The sequence below is a fragment of the Anabrus simplex genome, chromosome 1 (genome assembly GCF_040414725.1).
Source record: "Anabrus simplex isolate iqAnaSimp1 chromosome 1, ASM4041472v1, whole genome shotgun sequence".
Taxonomy (NCBI): domain Eukaryota; kingdom Metazoa; phylum Arthropoda; class Insecta; order Orthoptera; family Tettigoniidae; genus Anabrus; species Anabrus simplex.
The window spans coordinates 1,598,702,762-1,598,719,237 of record NC_090265.1 but is presented as its reverse complement, the minus strand read 5'-3'; the positions used below and the strand labels follow the sequence as shown (position 1 = coordinate 1,598,719,237).

Below are 16,476 nucleotides of genomic sequence, written 5' to 3'. Positions count from 1 at the left end.
TACTGTATGTACCATACTCAATGAAAACCGGATAATTTCTGCCTTATTCCGCATGTTTAATAAACAAACTACAGTATACATATAACACATTGCACACAATACTGTATTTGTCAAACTATTCCTTCTTCCACATGTCTAATAAAGAAACCTATTTCACCTTCCTTGATGTCATGTCTTTCTCAATGCAGTCTTTAGCATTATACAGTAGCTCAAGAAGTCGCGGTGAATTCGACTTGACAGCAAATTTCATACTGTCCCTGACACACTTAATAGCTTGTTCATGAGTGCGTATTTTTTCCTAACTTTCTCTTTCCTCCTCCTCCTCTTCCTAGTCTTTGTCCCTTAGATTATCATCATCTTCATTCTCTGTACGGCGGATCTTCAGAAGCTGTACAGCAGACTGGAAACTGTAGTGAGTAGCAACCTGGTCGTCGCTGCAAATGTATTCGTCTACATTACATGAGAAATTCTGTTGTGTGCTCAGCGTAGATATCATTGCAGCATTTTCATTCACTTTCTCAGGTGTGCTGACGTCATTTTCTGCAAATCTTGCTTTTGCAAAACACTTTACAACTTTTTGAGGTTTGATCTGCTTCATAGCCAAAGTGATCCAGTTGACAGCATCCAATATGGAAACTTACCTTGCAAGGGAGTAGGTGTTGTCAGCTGTATCAACGTTATTGATTAGTGACTGCATCAATAACTGCCTGTAGTGAGATTTAAAGGTGTAAATTAATGGTGTAAATCACCCCTTGGTCCATAGATTGAACAATGCAGGTTGTTTTAGGTGGAAACCAGGCTGGCTTGATGTTGGAAAGCAACACATGTGGGTGACAAGTGGCATTGTTGAGAAAAATAATAACTTCGTGATTTTCTTTCTTCATCCTATAGTTAAATTCGTTCAGCCATTCTTCCATTAAAGCACTGGTCATCCAGGCTTTCCCATTGCTTCTCCAAGTTACCGGAAGCTTGCGCAGGTCCAAGTTTTTAAAACACCTTGGTTTTGCTGATTTCCCGATTATCAGGGACTTTTGTATTTCCACCTCCATGTTACCGCACAACAGTACTGTAAGTTTTTCTTTCGACATTTTATATCCACCACACTTTTCTCCACAAAGCGCAAGTGACTTTGAATGCAAGGCTTGAAAAAACAATACTGTTTCATCAGCATTGAAAATGTCTTTAGGTTCATAGCCAGAAATTACATTTTGCAGCTTCAATTTTCACTCGGCTACCACATTTCCATCCATGTCTTTGGACTCGCCACAGATTTCATTCCAGACGATATTGTTTGAAACTCTCCAGCCACCCAGTTGATGCTTTAAATGCAGTGTTGCGAAGTGATTTAGCAATGGCAAGAGCCTCATTCTGTAGCAAAGGTCCACTAACCGGAAGGAATCTAGAATGGGCACTGGCGAAACATTCCCACACTAAATCATTGATTTCTTCATTGCTTGTTACCTTAGATTTCCTCTTCATTTGTCCATTCCCCTCCATCCAATGCTTAGTAATGTCGTCTGTATGTTTTAAAGTCTTATAAACTTGAGTTTTGCAACATTTGAAATGCGACATGATTTCACGCACAGACAACTTTTCCTTTTCACTCGCTTCAATAACTTTCACTTTCTCGTTCAGTATCAGTACCACTGACACAAATTTACTGACAGGACACAGAGTAAGGGAAATGTTTACCTTAGAATTGGGGTCAAGTTGTACATCAAGATAAAGATCTCTACGAACCATGGCAAGAGTCAGGCAATTAGTGGAGATTTAAATCCCATTCTACCAGGAATTCGGGAAATCTGGACCTCATTAGAGCAGCGTGTTATGGTCTGTAAACACCTGACTCTTCCCCTGGCGAAATATTTATGTAACTGCAGTACTGGGTATACTTGAATAAATTTCACAGCTAAAGTATAATTTCCACATTATACAGTAATTATTTTCATAATTTCTTTCCATTTCCACGTTGAACAGATTCTGCTGTATACAACATAAATAACATGCAAAGCCATATCCAGTGCGCTGGGACCATAACTTTTGTACACATTGGACAAGTTTCTGCTTTTTGAGCAAGTTTTGCTGTATTGACAGAGTGTTAAGTGAGTATCTAATGGAGGACTGTATTAGACCTGTATATGTTGTATACCTGTGTTGCACGGGGAATCTTAAGGGAGTACTTGCCATCAATGATGATGATAATTTTTGATTCTAGCCTGTATAGAAGTGTTGTAGGAAGTCGCCTGTATCTGTCAAACAATTCTGTAGTATGCGACGAGAGATATGAAATTGCATTGTTGTTTTGGTAATCAAACTATACAAATGTATTGTTATGCTGTTGTGGAGGGGACAAAGAATCTAGAAGGTCTGTAAGTGGATATTCAGTGGAGGAGGTGCCATATCATGGTATAGCAAGAAACAATCTTGTGTTGCTCGATCCACAATGGAAGCTGAATATACGAGTTTGGCAGAAGCAACCAGGGAACTCCTGCGGCTTAAGGATGTTCGTATTGAATTAGGACAGGAGAATATGATTGCTACTCCATGTGAAATTTATTCTGATAATGCTTCAGCTATAGATTTAAGTGTTAATACTGACATGAGTGATAGGTTGAAGCATATAGATATTATGCTTCATGCTTGTAAAAAACTTGTTCAAAAAAGGAACGGTCTGTTTTAAGTAGGCTATATTCCTTCTTCTGAGAATATAGCTGATCTATTTGCAAAGGTGCTGCCAAGAGAGAAAGTTCAGAAATTCCACAAGGATCTTGGACTATGTTCTTGTTTGTTTGATTCAGACTAGTGTAATAATATTTCGTTCGTGGATAAATTTGGTAAACAGTTGAAACTGAAGAATTTGATGGCTAAAATGGCTAGCATGGTCATTACGTAACCGGCAGCATAGTAGCAGCTCGCCCCGTAAGGTCATTGACAGCAAGCGAGGACATATTATTTGGTTCAGACCAGTATTATGTCATTTTAATTTGTGGATAAATTTAGTTGAAACTGAAGAATTGGACTGTTAAAATGGCTAGCATGGTCAGACAGGATTAAGAGGAGGAAATTCCGATTTATGTGAGAGGTCTCAGAAATAGCAGACTTAAAGAAAGGAGAAATTATCAAGAAGAGAGCAGAAAATATTTTTTTAAGTTCAAAATAGTGACTAACTTAATAGGTGTCATTTATTTATTTTACGAAATTGAAAATTATTCTATTTTAAAGTGTACTAAATTACAAAGTAAAGGTAAATTTAGACACAAAGAAACATTTTCTTTTTTAGATGTAAATAAGGACGTAAGTTCCAAGAGCAGAGCAGATTTAAAATTTTAGCATATAGTGACTAATTTAATAGATTTTATTCATTTATGATTTGAAAATTTCTATTTTAAAGTCTGTAATAAATAACATAGTAAGTAAAAGTTGAAACACAAAGAAATATTTGAACAATTTCAAGTTTTATATATAATTGTTCTGTTGATAAGTATATTTGTACCAATGTATCAAGTCCAATGATTAATTGATGTTTTGGCACCACTGAAGAAGAGAGTAGTTAGTTCTCGAAACATGTACAGTAATTAAGTATAATAAAATATATAAAGTATTGACAAGGTGGAAAAGTGTTCTATAGAAATTAGAAGCAGGTGCTTGCCAGCTGTACTTCAAGCTGGCTCAGCCAACTAGAAAATGAAACTCAGGAAAGTAAGGAATTTCAAGTTACCCAATTGCGACAGTCAAGTTTTAGGGAGGAAGGGGGTCTGAGATTGCTCTTGGTAAACTGTCAGAGTGTAGTAAATAAACAATTAAAATTTGGTACATTGATGGAATCTTATGAGACTGATATGGTGATAGGAGTGGAATCGTGGTTGAGAGAAGGGGTGGGTAATAGAGAAGTATTTCCAGAAGGGTACACAGTCTGTCGTAGAGACCGAGGAGATAAAAAGGGAGGGAGGGTGTTTATTCTGGTGAAGGAAATTTACTGTTCACATGAATGGTTTACCGATGAAAGGGATGAAATATTAGGGATAAAGTTAATTTGTGATAATATGAAGGAGGTGCGAATTATAGGAACATACAGGCCTGGAAGAGAGGAAAGAGACATGGAAATATTTGAGAAAATAATAGATTATGCTCATAAAAACAATAATAATGATGTGGTAACAATTGGGGGAGATCTAAACTTGCCTGAGGTTGAATGGAATGGAGCTGCAAGTGAAGCCCATGAACAGAAACTGGCAAATAAGTTAATTTGGGAGGGAGGATTTACACATGTAGTACAAGAACCGACTTGTCTCAATAACTTACTAGATGTATTCTTGGTTAAACCATTGGAATTGTTGATAAAACTGAGGTAATTGAAGGAATAGGTGACCATAAGGCTGTAATAATGGATGTAGGACTCGTACCATAAAGGATTAATAAGAGGGTCACACAAGACAAGAAATTGTACAGAAAAACTAAAGTTGATGAATTTGGGACTTACCTTAAATCACAACTCAGTTGTTGGATAAGTGAAGGGAGTAATGTGGATACACTTTGGGCTAAATTCAAAGGAATCGTTTGGGAAGGAGAGAAGAGATTTGTACCTGTTATACAAAACAGCTAATGAGGGAACTGAATAGAGTGAAAAAAGGAAGCAAAAGAGAATTATATGAATGGCATTCTTCAAGAGTGTAATGACCACAAAGGGAAATGGAAAAAGCTGTATTCATATATCAGGAATCAAAAAGGAAAAGGAATCCAAATTCCTACAATGGTGGGAGAAGGGGGTGAACACTATTTAACAGATACTGAGAAAGCAAGGGAATTCAGAGATTCAGTAGATGATTGCCAGGAGTTGGAAACCGGAACAGAAGATACAGAGGGAGAGACACAAAGGGAAACAAGAAGCTTCTCATTCACAAATGAAGATATTTTCAGAGAAATCCAACTGCTTCAGCAAGGAAAAGCAGCAGGAAGTGATCAAATTACTGGGGAGGTGATAAAGACAATGGGGTGGTACATAGTGCCTTCTTTAAAATTTCTCTTTGACTATGTCATAAATAATAGTGTAATACCAAAGGAATGGAAGGAATCTATAATAATACCAATTTATAAAGGAAAGGGTGATAAAAGGAAACCAGAGAACTACATACCAATCAGCCTGACCAGTATAGTTTGTAAAATACTGGAGAGTTTAATATCAAAGTACATCAGAGGGATATGTGATGATAAAAATTGGTTCATGAGGAGCCAGTTTGGAGTTAGAAAGAAATTTTCTTGTGAGGCACAACTGGTGGGATTTCAGCAGGACATATCAGATAATTGGATTCAGGAGGCCAGTTAGATTGCATAGCCATAGATCTTTCCAAAGCCTTTGATAGAGTGGAACATGGAATATTATTAAAGAAATTGGAGGGAATAGGATTGGACGTAAGGGTTACACGTTGGGTAAAAACATTTCTAAATTCAAGGGTTCAGAAAGTCAAAGGAGGAATTAACGTATCGCAGGAAGAGGAAGTTTGGAATAGAATTGCACAGGGTAGTATAATCGGTCCGTTACTTTTCTTAATATACGTAAATGATTTAGGGAACAATATGACATCAAAAATAAGATTGTATGCAGATGACATAATTGTTATAGGGAAATAAATACCATTGAGGATTGTTCAGAATTACAAAGGGACCTTAAGAGTATCCAACAATGGGTTGAAGAGAATAACATGAAGGTTAATGGAGGCAAATCAACTGTTACAACATTTACAAACAGGAGGTTTAAAACTGAATTTGAATATACTTTGGATGGGGTAGTTATCCCAAAAGATGGCAAGTGCAAATACTTAGGTGTAAGATTTGAAAGTAATTTGCACTGGAAGGGTCATGTGGATGACATTGTTGGGAAAGCATACAGATCGTTACATGTCATAATGAGGCTACTTAAAGGATGCAACAAAGAATTAAAAGAGAAAAGTTACTTAAGTATGGTTCGTCCATTATTGGAATATGCAAACAGTGTTTGGGATCCTCACCAAGAATACCTAATAAAAGAAATAGATAGTGTGCAGAGGAAAGCAGCAAGATTTGTAACAGGGGATTTCAGGAGAAAGAGTAGTGTATCAGAAATGTTTTTTTTTTTTTTTTTTTTTTTTGCTAGGGGCTTTACGTCGCACCGACACAGATAGGTCTTATGGCGACGATGGGATAGGAAAGGCCTAGGAGTTGGAAGGAAGCGGCCGTGGGAGCCCCAGCATTTGCCTGGTGTGAAAATGGGAAACCACGGAAAACCATTTTCAGGGCTGCCGATAGTGGGATTCAAACCTACTATCTCCCGGATGCAAGCTCACAGCCGCGCGCCTCTACGCGCACGGCCAACTCGCCCGGTATCAGAAATGTTAAAGGAACTAGGGTGTGAAACTTTAAGTAAGAGAAGAGAGAAAACTAGACTTATAGGATTATATAGAACCTATACAGGAGAAGAAGCATGGGGAGATATCCGTGAGAGGCTTCAGTTGGAAAATAATTACTGTATATCGGCAGGACTGACCACAAATATAAAATTAGAAGGAATTTTAGCCGAAGCGATTGGGGTAAATTTTCATTCATTGGGAAGGGTGTGAAGGAGTGGAACAGTTTACCAGGGGTAGTGTTTGATCCTTTTCCAAAATCTGTACAGATATTCAAAAAGAGAATAAACAGCAACAGAGAAAATAAATGAAATGTTAGAGGGCATTCGACCAGTGCAGGTTAATGTAAATAAAAAATGTGTGTGAATAAATTAATTCCATCCCCTGGTCTAAGGAGTTTGGACAGCCAAAGTAGGGGACTGCCTGTAGGGGTGAAGTACAGTGGGGACTTTGAGGGCCCTGCGACCGCTACGGTAGCTGTGAAGGCCCTTCAGGAACTCTGAAAAGTGGTGGTAAGAGGGGCTTTGGTTAAGACGCAGCAGGGCCTTGTGCTACTTAGGTTCCAGAATGGGTAAAGAAAAGAAAAAGTAAATAAATGCAATGTAAATTTTAATCTTATACCAGTTGTACAGTATCATTTGAAGTAATTCCACATACTGTATATCAGTTGACTATATTTGTAAATAGTACAGGAGATATTATAAGTAGAATTTTGTAAAGAATGTAAATTTATTAAGGATGAGCTGTGTGTTTAATAGAAAAATTGTTAGCATAAATTATATAATATTGTATTATAGGAAAATTTTATTCTCTTCTTAATTTAATATTTAGTGCTTGACAATAATGTATTTTAGTGTACCATTTGCCACCAAGGTAGACACCTCATTTGCAAATAAAGAGATTTTGATTTAGTCTCGAAAAATCTCGAGATCCCGTCTCAGATTGTCCATCACCAGTCTCTCTGTCTCTCTACACACACTGATCTGTCATTGTGTTTATCTTTTTTATGTTCTTATCTCTATGTGATTTGATTCAATACATGTGTTCCTTTTCATTACTGTACTAGATCAAAATAATTACAGTTACATATTTTATCATCAATCCCTTAATAAAACAAGACCTTGGCTTAATCTTTTACTTGCAAGTATATGGGACTGTTGATCAAAGCCATGAACCTACTACGCTGGTACGTCCCATGTGGCAGATAGGGGGGTTCTTAACCAGCTTGCTGGTGGACTTGAGTGAAATAAAATAGCTCTTCCGGACCAAACATACAACCCCCTGTGCGTGCGGGACGCAGACGAAGAATATACCCATGGTATCCCCTGCCTGTTGTAAGAGGTGACTACAAGGGGTGACCAAGAGTTGATTAACAACCATGAAACAACTTGTGATTAGTACCATCACGCAGGGAACACCACCGGTTGCCTTTACTTGCAGGTAGTACCACTATGTTAGGTACACAATAGGTTTGTGAATAGTAGCAGCAAAGAGTGGTTCACTGTGGGGTTTACAGTACTTGTGATTAGTACCACTATATGCGGAACACCATGGGCTTACGTAGCTTGTGATTAGTACCACTATATAAGCGACAACGTGGGTCTGCGTTGCCTTTGATTACTACCCACTATCTGAAGAACACCACGGGATAGTTCAGGTCCGTATGATTAGTACACCTTGTTGAGGAACACCATGGGTTTGCGTTGTCTATGATTGGCGCCATTATGTGAGAAACACTACAGGTTTGCATTACCTGTGCGGTATACATTACTTGTGAGTAGTACCATGTGTAGGGCACCGTGATTGTATATTACTTTTGATTAGTACCGCTACATGAGAAATACCATGGTTCTACTTTACTAGCGATAAGTACCATTATGAGGGGCCGTTGGCTAGGATTCTGGACCCCCTTTAGACAACAAGTGTCATCGATTGAGGATTGTGCTTTGGAAGCATACCCTTGGTCAGTCATACTATTATTTTAAGATCCACTGATTGTTTTATGTTCATCTTTTTGAATTCTAGTCAATGGATCGATTTTGGAATTATTTTTAACTTTCAATATTGTAAGTTGGATCTTCTGATTATTTTAAATCCATATTCATCCATTCATTCTTCCATCGTCACATTTTGAATTCTGGTCAGTGGATGAATTCTTTTCAGCTTTTAAGTTGTCATATTTCATCTCATTTCGTACCATTGGGGGCCGATCACCTAGATGTTAGGCCCCTTTCAACAACACGCATCATCATCATCATCATCATGTTGATCAAAGTCGTCTCAAGCCCCTGTAATAATCAACAGTGGCTATATTTTAAAGTTGATTCCTTCCTAAACTATAGTTAGGAGATGTGGTCACTTATATAAAAGTATTTTTGAGACTGTATGTACCGAATGAGTTGGCCATGTGTTTAGGGGCGTGCAGCTGTAAGCTTGCATTTGGGAGATAGTGGGTTCGAACCCCACTGTACCGAGCTTGATAGCTGCAGTCGCTTAAGTGCGGCAAGTATCCAGTAATCGGGAGATAGTGGGTTCGAGCCCCACTGTCGGCAGCCCTGAAGATGGTTTTCCGTGGTTTCCCATTTTCACACCAGGCAAATGCCGGGGCTGTACCTTAATTAAGGCCACAGCGGCTTCCTTCCACTTCCTAGGCCTTTCCTATCCCATCCTCGCCATAAAACCTCTCTTTGTTGGTACGACGCAAAGCAAATAGCAGAAAAAAAAAAAAAAAAACACTGTTGGCAGCCCTGAAGGTGGTTTTCTGTGTTTTCCCATTTTCACACCAAGCAAATGCTGGGGCTGTACCTCAATGAAGGCCACATTGCTTCCTTTCCACTCTTAGATCTTTCCTATCCCATAGTCTCCATAAGACCTATCAGTGTCGTTGTGAAGTAAAGCCGGTTGAATAAAACTATGTACCCATTTAAATATAATGTATAATTTTTATTTTTTAATTCCAGGTTTTAGTTTTGGTGGTTGGTTTTGTCGTGGTGTCACTTGCATTAGGAATTATCCTTGCACTCATACGCAAATGGAAAAATCAAGGTAAGTTACAAGAATAACAATACAAAGCCTAACTGAAAGTTGTTCTTACCATATGTATAGAGATTTTCTTGGTTGGGGTTACCCAAATTACTGAACAATAACAGTCTCTTTCTTATGTAAGAAAGGTATTGGTTAACACTTTGGCGACTATGAGACCCGCCGGCGGGTCACGCCAACTCTTTACTTCTGGATGGTGAGACCTGCCGGTGGTCGCATGACCCATTATATATACTGGAGCCGTATCGCGCGCCATTCACAGATTATGCTTTTGTCCTTTCTGGTTCGTCTCTACATAAGGCAAACTAACTTCGTATACAGTGGGACATGCAGGGAGTACATAGGAGCTAGGATAATTAAGAAATTATTCAATATGCTTGTTCCATTACTCAAATAATTTTATATGAAGAAAATGTATACAAATATAAGAATAGAGACATTCAGGTTAACACTGTTCAGAAAATCATAACTATCAGTTGTATTGGAGTTGAATATTTAACAGCATCGTTACTATTATTATTATTATTATTATTATTATTATTATTATTATTATTATTAATGATAATATAAAGAAAATTATATCGTACACATGGATTATTAAAACAGTTAATAATTTGTTAAACTACTGTAATACACTGATGGTAGAAAAGGGCATGAATGCAACAGTGTGAGGTACCACTTCAGTGTTGCTTATGAAAACAAAGCAGGCACAACGATGGCTTCTTAGGACAATCCTCACAGAACATGGATACTTTCTTGCAGTGCTTCTGAGCATAAGTTCTGTCATGAATGCTCACTAGTTTTGCGTAACAACTGACGCAACGTTTACGTACTTTTCTATTTCAGCCATCTTTTTCTTCTGTTTCCTTCAAAATATGACGGCGTTTGGGAGAAGTGGAGAGAGTAGCTGCTTTTGTCACACTGTTCCCCAAAATTCCAATGACCAACTCTTCTCTTAATTTTCCAATTTGAAATTTCTTCCCCATTACTTCATTATGTAAAATGAGCACATTCACAATAGCAGTTCCAAGCAGAAGTTCCAGCGCAACTTTATGATACCACCTAATTGTTCTCCTCAGTACAGTGAAATAGCTGCTTAGTTGGTCAGATAAGTCAATACCTTGCTTCTTTGGGTTGTAGTATAAAATTGCTTCAGGTTTCACTACGTTTTCGCCTTTCCTATTCTTTTTTCCTGTATCAATCAGATCTCATTTATGCCTCGTAGAGGTGAATCTCACATTACGTTTATCTGTCCAGTTTGCTACAACAATTCCAGAATTACTTTCTTTGCCAACTATCTCTCCCTTCATTGATGGACATAGCAGTACATTTTTGGGAATACCTTTCACATTTTTTCTTAAGTTCCTACTAAGTGTGTGTCATTTTCTATCAAATACTGGGCAATCGACAAATTATTATAGAAGTTGTCTGTTACCAAAGTACGACCTTGGCCAATATAATCCTGCATTAACTTTTTAACAACAATATTATTGACTCGTTCATCAGATGTAGAAGGAACATGGGTCACCTTTCCTTGATAAACAATTACCTCGTAAGTGTATCCTTTCGAATCGCACAACTTCAACAATTTAACACCATATTTTGAAGCTTTACCAGGGATGTATTGTCTAAAGGCAAACAACCTCGAAAAGGTACCATTGTTTCATCAATTATTACAGCTTCCCCAGGAACTTTGAAAGTTTTGAAATTATGCACAAGAAGGTCAAGCAAAGATCTAATTTTACCAAGCTTGTCTGACTTATCTAGTGTGGCATTATCTGCAAAATGAAGAAATCTCAAAATACCCTTAAATCGGTCACATGTCATTACTAACGGTACAAAAGCGCTGCGGTATAAAAAATGCTTTGACCAGTAGTCTGATATTTTAGGGTACCTTACTAGCCCCATATAAATAATGAGTGCGAAGATGTTCCACAACTCGGGCTCAGTTACATCTGTCCATTTATTTTGTTTCGTGTTTTTTCCATTGCGGTTTGTTTCCACCAGTATCAAGTTAATAATGTCATTACTAATTATACTTTTGAGTATATCTATTGGCGTATCCCTGTCACATAAATTCTGAATTTTCTCTGTAGGTGGACGTTGGAACTGTGACATCGAGCCATGAAAGGTTTATCACTGGTGTTTGAGGGCCTGGTTGTACATTTGCAGATATCTGTCCTGTGTGTTGTGTTCGTTGTCGCAACTGATCCCCAGATGGTTGTCCATTAACTTGACGCTGAAGATTGTCCCTCTTTTGTATTTTACGTGGACGAGGCCGATCTTCTTCCTGCAAGCCTTCGACGTATGAATCATCTGAAGTACTTTCAGATGAAGCCACATATGATGAACCACTGTCATTTGCATCCTCTGCATCATCATCGCTTACGGAAAGAATTGCGGCTGATGAACGGGTTTCCCGCAGTCGGTTTGGAGTCTCATGAGAAGTTGACAGAAGGGGATCTGGAATGCACGTGCTTGATTCGCAAGAGTTAATTTCGTTTTCCTCATTGTCCTCCGAAATAATCTCTTGGAGTAATTTAGAAATATTTTCCACATCCATGCCATTTATTCTGGAAAAAAAAATGTTGTTCACTAGATACTCCAAGCAGTGATATAATGTATGATATGTCTCAAAATATAACTAATACATATCTTTGATTCATTTGAAACGTAAGAAAGTAAGAAATTCAGCTCACTTACCGAGTCATTGTAAGAATTATATCAGCAGAACTGCATACATACTTAACATGTTGCTTCACAACACTACGTTCGATCAAAACAAACAATGCTGCATAAAGACCGCCAATTTCAGTGAGGTCGGCAGCGAGTCACAGAGTGCGCGCGAACCCCATGCATTACTTGTGGACGATGAGACCCACTGGGCGGTCTCAGCACACAGTGCACACAGTGCACCCTAACACCTATAGGCTGTACTTAAGATGTGTGATAGTATGTAATATATCCATTAGAGTTCAAGTATCTCTGATTTTTCACTTCGTTCCTAATGAATAAACTCGGAAAACAATGTCATCAACGTGTTAAGAAACAAATAAAGAAAAATTAAAACTGACTTGAACTGAGATGATTAATAGGAACATCAGAGGCAGTCATAACATTAATTGTTTGAGGCAGCACTTACAGGTTCATGTGTATTGGTGACTAGCGTACATATAATTCCATTTCCTCCTCACTCTTTCTCGCCCTTCAAGTATTCAGATTGGGGTTATGCATATTATTTTGTACTGGTATGTAGTTTTTAAGCTGATATATATAATTAACATTTTTGTTACTTAGTTTTGAAATTGCTATATTTTCAAACTATAGGGAGAGGGTCTAGTCATTTGACTCCCAAACTGAGTATCCCAGGTTTGAATCCTAAAGACTTTTAGGTGGAAGCTCAGCTTACTGCTAAGCCCTAAATTGAGCTTGGATTCTCTTATGACCAACATAAATGTGGGAAGTTGGTGTTTAGAAGGAGACGTAGCTCCTCTGTATATAGGCTACAAGCGTAGTGCTAAAGATACTGTAATGTGATTGAATGATTTGTGTGTAGAAGTCTCATTTGATATTCTTAACTATTATATTCTTTACTAGCAAGATACCTGTCCTACGCTACGGTATTATACTGAAATTTATAATTCAATGCTTAACATTTTTTATATAATCTGGCAAAATTCGCGATCTGACGGCAAAGCTCCTCCCATTTTTCAGGCTTTCTTTCCACCTATCGATTTCGTACTTCCTAGGCTAGCTCCAGGTATTCCGCCCAGTCATTTGGGTCCCTAAATCTTTGCCATCTTTTCCTATAAGCATTTTTAATATGGGTCAGATCCTTGAGGAGATCTGCGTGGTGTTGTCTTGGGTACCTTGGTGGTACCGAACCTGCGGCGGGACTGCATTCATAGTCCACACATTTTGACATAGGGTGGGTGCTATTAGTTGAATTTAGGTTGTTGTTGTTGTTATTATTATTATTATTATTATTATTATTATTATTATTATTATTATTATTATTATTATTATTATTATTATTATTATTATTATTATGCAAGACTGCTACTTGGCTGTAAATTACATCGTTTTCCATTGTCATTGCTGACAATGTGACCAGCACCATGTCACGTGTAGGCAAGTGCGCAGGATTTCTAGCAATACGAATGATATACTTCCGTGTATTATTGACCTTATTATAGAGGTGAACAATTGCACGGTTAATATCATTCCTATCATTTATTTCAAATATGTTTAGATTTTTATTTATATGCTGGGAGAATCTACTGTAGTCTAACTATAAGGTCTCCAAAGGAAAAGATGGCTCTTGAAAATGAACCCAGGAAAGATTAAAAATAATCGGTTTATGATCAGAATAAAGTACATTATGAACAGTCTCAACTCCTTTTTCCCCCAGAGAAGAAGGCGCAGTTCTTTATGTTTAAAGGAGATTCCAAATACCAATGTTCACGTCTGTTACCTTCAGTTTTGAGATATATCCCCATAAAAAGAATTCACTTTTTTCACTTCCTTTCACACTCCTCCCCTTAAGTGAATTTTCCGGAAAAGAATACTTGCTTCTTTATTAGTAAAGGATCTTTTAAATACCAATTATCACGACTGTAACATCTTCAGTTTTAGAAATATGTGCCCTCATAAAATAAATTCAACTCCTTTTCACCCCCACCCTTAAGATGATTTTCCCCCAAAAGTGTGTTTTTCTATGTTTTTAAAGGAGATCCAAATACCAATTTTCACGTCTGTAACAACTTTAGTTTTTATTAGATGTATCCTCATACAATTAATTCAATTCATTTTTCAATTCTTTTACCCCCTTCCCCCCCATCCTTTCATTGGATTTTCCAAAATCAAAGGAATACGCGTTTCTTTACTTTTAAAGCAGATTCCAAATACCAATTTTCACGTCTGCAACATCTTTCGTTTTTGAGATAATAGTATCTTCATAAAAATAATTCAACTAATTTTTCAATTCCCCTCCCCTTTAAGTGGATTTCCGAAAACAAAAAAATACATATTTCTTCATTTTTAAAGGAGATTACAAATACCAAATTTCATGTCTGTAACATCTTCATTTTTGAGATATCAGTATCCTAATAAAAATAATTCAACCTTATTTTCAGTCATTTTTACCCCCGACCCAAGTGGTTTTTCTGAAAACCAAAAATACATGTTTCCTTAGTTTTAACCTTTTGAACTCCATTACGCTTAGCTTATGCTTCCTGCTCCACTCCTAATTAATTTCTGCACTATGAACAGCTGTAGGATGTGAACAATGCAAAAGAATCTAACACAAAATATTAGTATGTTACATGAATATATTTACAATGATGATTACTAGGGCTCGGATCGATATGCTTGATAAAATCTCCAGATATGCTCGAAAACCATGTGTTATATGCTCGATAGATATGCTCGAAAAACCCATCCAGGTGATCAATACGTTTGATGAGGCGGACAGCAAGTACATCGCGAAAGCTAAGGCTGCTTTTAAAATGAAGGGCTTGATGCCATCTTTGACTTTCATAAAAGCCTACATGAGCGTCATTCCTAAGGCCATCCTAAAGTTGGAATCGCGAGGGATGGAGTTGGTTTAAGTGGTTGCTACAATACAAGGAGTCGTCCAAGAAGCCGATTCGTGGCCTGGAGAGACTCGGAAAACCGTGAAACAAAAATTGGAGTTTGTGCAGGCTCGAAATCCCGGTTGGAGTGTAGCATTGGACTTGGAGAGGATGCTGCGTGGCGAGTCTGAACCATCAGAGGATTTTCCAAACTACTCTGCACAAAAAGCAGCATCATTCAAGTATTTACCTCTCATGCCAGTTGACGTTGAAAGATCGTTCTCATCATTGAAACTTTTATTGACTGATTTAAGAAAATAATTCAAAACTGAAAAAATAGAAACAATTCTTATTGTACAGAGCAATGCAGATCTACTTCATTGACTCACCTAATTCTGAACATCTTGTAAATGAACTTTTAAACTGTAACTTTTATAAGAAAACTTCTCATATATATACTTGAAACTTGAATGCAAGTATATCGCAGTGTATCACACATACAATTAGAAAATAAAGCTCGTATATAAAGATATGTTATTGGTTTTTTTCGTTTCACTTTCTATAGTTTTTAACAGTGATTTTTGAGCATATTCTGCATATTTAACCACATATAATGGTTTTTTGAGCATATCTATGGAGCATAAAAAATATAAATGAAAGACATTAGCTGAGGAGAATAACTGAGAAAATTACAAAATTAGGCGCCATATGATGGAGTAAAGATAAAAGATATGAAAAGAATGATAGAGAAAACCTCGAAAATGAGAAGATTTTAAACATTTCAGCTCGTCTTACCTCTTCAATTGCCCTATGATTTTCAGCGTAATACAAGGCAGCCAAGTTCCAAGTTCCCCATCGCGTCAATATGGCCTAGGGAGGTAAAGGGAGCTCTGGATGCATCGTCTTGAAGGCACGGACGCGAGAAGGAGCCTTGACGAAAATTTTCTTCACTGAGGAAATGACGCTGTTGACGCTGGATGATTTTTCGCGCAGCTCCTCAGCAACTCTGAGCATTGCATGAGCAAGACAAGTAACATGTAACATCTTCGGGTAGAGAAGCTTGAGGCTCTTCCCAGCCTTAATCATGTAGGGAGCAGCATCAGTCACCAGTGCGAGTACTTTGTTTACCTCCTCATCTGTAAAGGTTGGCCACAGCAAGCCTGAAACAGGAATGCATAAAATGAAGGGTGAACCATTCAGTTAATGGGATTCTGACATGTCGTACGACTGTAAGAGATATTTAACAATCAGAACTATCAGAATCTTCACTGAGCATACGTAGAATGCATTGAAATTATAGCCAGACTGTACTTATTCTTCTTTGGCAAAACGCTCGAAAAATAATTTAACAAAAATATACTTACGCAGAGCTGCTTGCACTGTTTGCAAAATGGTACCATGGTTTGTCACATCTAGCTCCCTGCACAGAATTAGGTGGCCCTTTCCTGGTTCACTGGGACTGAGTTTTCCAACAATAACGT

At 37.6% G+C, this 16,476-nt stretch overlaps 1 protein-coding gene across 4 annotated transcripts in view; it reads left to right on the top strand.

Moving 5' to 3' along the window:
• The window catches only part of sws (patatin like phospholipase domain containing sws), an 874,342-nt gene that overhangs the window by 17,348 nt on the left and 840,518 nt on the right, over positions 1-16,476 (top strand). For all 4 annotated transcript variants that reach the window (XM_067138236.2, XM_067138235.2, XM_067138234.2 and 1 more), the window contains exon 2: positions 9,341-9,425. In XM_067138236.2, the coding sequence (XP_066994337.1) occupies positions 9,341-9,425 (85 nt within the window). The remainder of the gene's footprint in view (positions 1-9,340; positions 9,426-16,476) is intronic.